Genomic DNA, 6,740 nt, shown 5'->3' on the forward strand with positions numbered 1-6,740 from the left:
TTGCCCAATCTTGAATTTTACATAAATCCTTTTGAATGTTGTTTGCTGCTTCTTCAGTGTTTCCTTATCTTCCTGTTTTGGTGTCATCCGCTAACTTGACTCATTTACTGATTATGGCAGAATCTAGATCCTCAATTCAGAAGAGCAGTGGTCCTGCGGCACTAATTACACCACTGCAAACTGAGCATTCAAGCCCCATCTGTAGTCTTTCCGTTAACCAGTTCGCAACCAAACTGTATTTCTGGAGTATCTATATAGGAAGACAATATAAATATATATATATAGGAAGACAAAGAAAAGGAACAAAAGCAACATTTTCCAAAACCTTTTTTTTAATGGAACAGGGTAAATATACAGCTAACAATGGTCATAAGGTTTGACCTGCATTCTATATTCTTTAGCAGTGCTTACAGGGGATCAATCACTCTCTGGCCTGGCCTATAGATTCAGTACAAGTTCAATCTCTCTCTGCTAGAGACACCAGGTGTCCATCGATCTCAGCTTCTGACAGGATCCTGCAGGGAAACAGAGGCAAGACAGAGACTGAGCAGTCTTTTGTGATAGAAATCCGACATATCGATAAAAAATCATTAACTTTGACTTGAAGCTTTAATTCTATAGACTTGAAGAGACAATAAACCTTCTGGTTTTTTTATATTAATTTACACAAATATATGTGGATGGTAAACTTTCAGATGTGTTAATCTCGTTTTATGCTGTATGTTATTCCATGTAAACTTCCTTAATTCATACTATTTGTTACCAACAATAACAGGAAAAGAATTACAGCTACCAATTTTAAGAAATAGAAACTATGTGACAATGTTCACACTGTCTTTGTCTTTGAAAATGGAACTGAAAGGTTTGTGATGTTTGGCTAATCTCAGATTGATACTATGATGCATAAAAGATCTTTGTCTTTCTTGTCTTCTTTTGGGTTTTGTGCATTGACATCTTCCTGTGATGTAAAAATAAAATGCAATTGTCATTTACCTGAATTTAGGGTCTTCTGTTGTAACAACGCCAATTTCTAGCTCTGAGGGCTTGAAGTCAATGGACAACACCGTAGACAGACAGGTTATTGCTGTCTGGGGAGATATCAATTTGAGAAACACTCATAAATGTATTGTCAAGGAAAATATAAATATTTTGAGACAAATTGCTAATTTATTCTGCCTTCCTTATTTTAAATTCAGCAAATGTAAATGAAGTCCTAAGGAAACTTTTAATACCTACTGATTCTGTGAGAATATGTAGCTTGAATTCTTAAGAGGCTTTTCACACTATAAATATGGGGAACATCCCTGTTAGAACATCATTAACACCATGATGACTGAGAAATCCCACCGTCTGCTGATTCAAGTCTTCTTAATCTGCAGGACACCAGGGCCCACATCTGTGGAGCTCACTGCCAAATCCATTGCAGACTCCGGGAAAGCCAAACGTGCATAAAGACCTAGGTTTTCACTGATGTTACAAAAAAGACTGATAACTCTTAGCCACTGTATTTCCAATGAAAAATAATGTTCTTAATAAGAATGTTAATAAGCTGAACTGTCCACAACCTATTGAATCTAGAAGACAAAACTGGTAAGCAAAAGAATTATTACAAGACAAAATAAACTACTGTTGTAAGTAGCTTACTATTACTTTGCATGTGATTCATCATTTTACAATACTGCCACAGATTTTTGGTGCACTGTGATACTTATGTACGGTATGTTAGTATTTTTATGGGTCGCCCTACATAACATATTCAGGGGACCGTAACACCCATTATAAAACAAGGGGGTGGAGTCATTTAGCATTCCGAGTTATTGCCAGTCCATTAAAAAAAAACACTTTTTTTTATAACATGCAAGTCTCGTTTTCTGTGAATGGAGCTTTAACATTTACCGCTTGGGCTCATCCCAACATGCACAAATCAGCTTGGGTAGAGCACTGGATTGGGAACGAACATGCACGCAATTCTGTGCAAGTCTGCAGATCCGAACGGTGAACCAGAGGTGTGACCAGACCGCTCGTTCACACTGCTGAGGTGCGCACCTTACCTCTACCGTTTGGTCGAAGGTCCAGTCGAGTTTCTTCTTCACCTTCTTCTCGAGGAAGCTGGTGGCCTCCGTCTGCTTGACGCCAGCGGCAGTGGCCTTGAACCCACAGTAATACCCAGCCGGATCACATTTGTACACCTGAGGGCCGAACTCTTCGTCCACTCCAATCAAGATCATGCCTGCGATTAGAGACACCAACCATGAAGACCTGATGCTCAGCTCTTCAACCCGCAGCCCCAGCAAAGCTATGGTCTCCAGCCAGAAAGGTATTTGATGAAGAGGACAGTTTTGACTGCAGACAACACTGACATAATTATCATCAGCAAATCACAGACACGCTCCGAAACCTACAGTAAGCAGGGGTGTCATTATGATGGGGTGGGGATAAAGAGGGACAGAGATCATTTCTCTTGATTTGGGGTGGGTACAAATATTCCCCGTTAAGCCAGTGGAAATAAAGGAAAAGGCAAAACTAACTTGCAATCTTAATAAGATTACACAACTTTAAACGAACAAGTGAAGGGTTATTCCCTGCTGAAAAGAGAAGAGAAGAAACAACGTTTCGGCTGTGGAGCCTTCTTTGGGCGCGACATGTTGTGTTTCTTTTCTTAACTTTTTGGCAGAGAATACACCTTTACTTGCTCCTTCGCCACAGCTCCCTACTTATACAGCTTTAGTTTGTTTGCAAGGCCAGCACATGTCAGAGGATACTAGAACACTAAGGGAAGACGCACAGAAGCTTTAGTGCTCACTTTAATAAGAGTACTTACAACAGCCAAGAGGCCTCATCTCCGCATTCTGTGTGTAGACCTGAGAAATGTCTGCGATTCTCTTACAAAGCATGTCCACGGGGATCTCGTAGCCATATTTATATTTCCAGTTTGCGGCTTCATAACGAGCTCTCTGGACCTGGGACCGGCTGTCAGCTTGACACACAAAAAACACACAGATGACCTCAGACTGAGTGCTGGGACCCAGCAAATCAAATCCTCTTCCCTCCAGAGAAGCTAAACCCCTAAAGGTACTAAATACAGATGATGTTAAAACACCCTAAAACAGTTTTATAAAAAAATCCTGTAGTATTTTTGTTTTAGATGCAAACTAAATGCACTAAATGAAGTGCTAGCATTAGTTTTTACATATGCATATTCTTATGAGGCTCACATTTTAAAAGTATCTATTCAAAAGTCCTCCCTACTCTACGTTTGTCAAGTATGCACTAAAGGCAACACTTGTCAGAAAAACTAGAACTGCTGCTTTTCCTTCTGGGGCGAGCCTGTAACACAGGTGTTAGCAGAGTGTCGGCAGAATGAGATTTCCTGCCCTTCACATACCTGTCATCCCAGACATCACACAGCCAATGGTTTCAGTTATTCTGAACAAATGGGTGACAGTGTTGGAATCCAGCAGCTTGTCCTAGCAGAAAGAAACCAGACTATTTAACTGTGTATGACTCTCGACATCCCACTCTCCAGTTTCTGATTGCACACTGAAACTGCCGTATAAACTGCATTGCTTTGCCTGAAAAGTGATGGACTGTCACATACTACAACATACAGAAGACGTATCTTTCTTCACAGCAACGGTATACCCAGACACAGCACTACAGTGGAGCGCTGTCAAATGATTATGTTTGCTTGCATCCAGGGAGTGATTTACAACCCCTGGACCCAGCCATTAAAATACGAAGGACCAAAGAACCTCTCATTGCAGAACACAACCTTGTTCTCATTTAAAAAAGAAAAAGAAATGGAAAAATCTGAAAATACCATAGATTCATGTGAAAATGTAAACCTCCTGAAATCAGATAACCACACTTCAGTTATATAGCATCACTAGAAGGGAAGAGGCCTGTCTCTGCATACATACCGGTACTTTCTTCTGTGTGACAACCACCGCACAGTCCTTTCCTCGGACAGCTACTGAGGTCAGACCGCCTTGGTTAATAGCCTTGAATGCGTATTCTGTTGAGTGTAAAGGTACACATACAAATCACAGCACACTGCCACATGTACAGGCATTTAAAAGGCAAAAAATACATCACTCGGGAACTTTGTTTTTACCTTTACCGATAAATAAGTGCCCCAAGCAGCGAAAAACAAAACGACACAAGCTGGCATGTTAGAATGATACTACCGGTAAGTGGTTTTCATTATCACTCCCGTATCTAATTATCTGGTGCCGTGTTGCGCCGTCATCTTCACAATAAAACATATTTTAACCTTTAAGGGTTTCTTAAACTTGAACATTATTTGCCCCCCCTTCCCACCGTTTCCCTTAAAGACGCAATGTCAACGGTTTTCCAATGAGATTAGATTTCTCAAGAAAATAAAACGAATTCAAAGCGACGTTCATCATCGTTTCATGAAAGCCTGAAATATTTCACCCTAACGACAAGCTCGCTGCTCTGTATTTATTGAAGGTATAGCGAAGCATATGAAACGCTGACCCCGCGGAAACAAAACAAGTTAAATAAAACAACGATTAATACTCATGGGGCCATGTCATTTCTGTATTTCTTTCTTCACCGGTATCGCCTTAGGATTCCCTTTACGCGAATGAACATTAAGGCCTCAGAGCCTATGACTCGAATTCCCCATCAAGTCGTAAAAAAATAAAAGCTAGGCGGATTTTCCGATGTCATCATCATTAAACATAGCCTAATTAAACATAGAAGAAAACGTTTTGGTTCAACGCTTCAACAAATGCTGTTTGTTGCCGTATGGGGGGAAAGGACCCCACAATGACTGAGCAACTAGCCGAGACGCTGTAGTTCAGAACCGATGCTAGTGTACAATCAAAGTTTAAAGCATAAACTTCCGTACTAACCTACTTGGTAGAGTCTACCTTCGGGAGAAAAGATGGTAATATGTCGATCGAAACCCGCGCTGGATCCCCGGGACATTATGATTTGTTTCAACAAGAATTTAATATACAAAAAATTGGAAAATATATTGCAAACACAACTAGAGACACAACATGCAGTTTCAATTCACCCGGAAAGAGAACCCCTCTACCCGACGTTCTACTACCGGGTCACAGGGTGAAAGGAGGGGTTGCCTTGGTGACAAAGACATTCGCTTTGTTTATTTTATTCAGCACATTGGCGAGTTCTCTATATTGTTAGATTACCGCAATGCTAGTGCATATCACAATAGGCAAAATATATATTCGTTTTTTGCAGTTGAACGTTATCTTTAAAAAAGCCTCTAACGATTTGTTTCCAAAAACGTCGATGAACGTTTATGTTTTGATTTCTGTTGAACCACTAGAATTTTTCAGTTATCTAAAACTTTTAAATGTTAATAAAAATTTAATTGTTATTAAAAATTAAATTGTTGCTTCTCAATTTATAAAGCTTGAACTGAATTTGACATTTTTTTAATCACATTCCACAAACCGTCTAAACATCTGTTCTGCCCTTAATGTGTGACTGATTTACAGCCCATGGTTTTAGATAAATTCGCCATATACCATAATAAAAGCACTACTCATATATTATGAATACTACAGAAAAAAATACTTCCCAATATAGTTTTAAAAGCTAAGTCCTTACTGAAAGGGACATGAAATTGTATTAATTTAGTATGTAAAGGTTTGCATTTGGAATAAGAATTAAGTTCTCTGACAAGAAAATCAAAAATCAAAAAATGATAATAATTAAAAACGTAGAATATTATTATATACAGTATGTATTTTCATATAATCTTCTCTATTTTCATGCAGGTTTTGACTTCACACCTTTCTTCACTCCTTACACTTACTGAGTGGCCTCACTGCCTCTCCTGCCTCCTCCCCACTCCCAGCTTTTGCTCTTCTGTGCTATTTAATCTTTGCTGTCTGCCCCGTCCTTCTCACACCTGAAGAAGGCTTCACAGCCGAAACGTTGTGTTTTATGTCTTCTCTTTTCAGCATGGAATAAACCTGTTACTTGTTCCTTTGCAGAGTATGTTTTGGCTATTGTTATAGCAGGACGTTAGGGAAGATGTGCGTTTGTCTTGTTTAAATCAGTTTTACAGCAGTTGTATTTCACCTTTAAAACTTCACCAGCTTTGCCATCAGAAATGTGTAATCATGGGTGTTAATAAAGGAAACGACATTCTTTATAATAATGACAATAATAATAATTACTTACAATTATATAGCGCTTTTCTGGACACTCCTCTAAAAAGCGTTTTACAGGTAATGGAGATCCCCTCCACTACCACCAGTGTGCAGCCCCAACCTGGATTATGTGACAGCAGCCATAGCGCACCAGTAATCTCCCCCCACACCAGCTCTCAGTGGGGAGAACAGAGTGATGAAGGCAGTTCAGAGATGGAGATTATAAGAAAACCATGATTGGTAAATTTGGGCAGGACACCGGGGTAACACCCCTACTCTTTTCAAGAAACACCCTGTGATTCTTTTAATTCTTTTTAGTGAGGGTCAGGACCTCACTTTTACGTCTCATCTGAAGGACAGCACCTTTTTTACAGTATAGTGTCCCCATCACTATACTGGGGTGTTTGAAACAACAGAGGCTGCAGGGTGAGCGCCCCCTACTGGTCCCACTAACAACTCTTCCTGAAGGAACCTTAGCTTTCCCAGGAGGTCTCCCATCCAGGGTCAGTACGTTTGGAATCAAGCATGGGCTGTACAGTACATCTAGATTTGACTAAGAAAAAAGTGCAGTGAAGGAATTCAACA

General features: G+C 39.8%; 1 protein-coding gene across 1 annotated transcript; it reads right to left on the reverse strand.

Annotated features, from left to right (window-relative positions):
- Positions 1-314: 314 nt before the first annotated feature.
- On the reverse strand, positions 315-5,069 carry psma6a (proteasome 20S subunit alpha 6a). The gene is made up of 7 exons (XM_006632138.3): positions 4,881-5,069; positions 3,921-4,015; positions 3,386-3,467; positions 2,822-2,977; positions 2,052-2,230; positions 994-1,088; positions 315-515 (listed from the first exon to the last, which is right to left on the reverse strand). The coding sequence occupies exons 1-7, from the start codon at positions 4,954-4,956 to the stop codon at positions 458-460; spliced, it is 741 nt and encodes a 246-aa protein (XP_006632201.1). The 5' UTR covers positions 4,957-5,069; the 3' UTR covers positions 315-457.
- Positions 5,070-6,740: the final 1,671 nt, after the last annotated feature.

The sequence above is a fragment of the Lepisosteus oculatus genome, chromosome 8 (assembly GCF_040954835.1).
Source record: "Lepisosteus oculatus isolate fLepOcu1 chromosome 8, fLepOcu1.hap2, whole genome shotgun sequence".
Taxonomy (NCBI): Eukaryota; Metazoa; Chordata; class Actinopteri; order Semionotiformes; family Lepisosteidae; genus Lepisosteus; species Lepisosteus oculatus.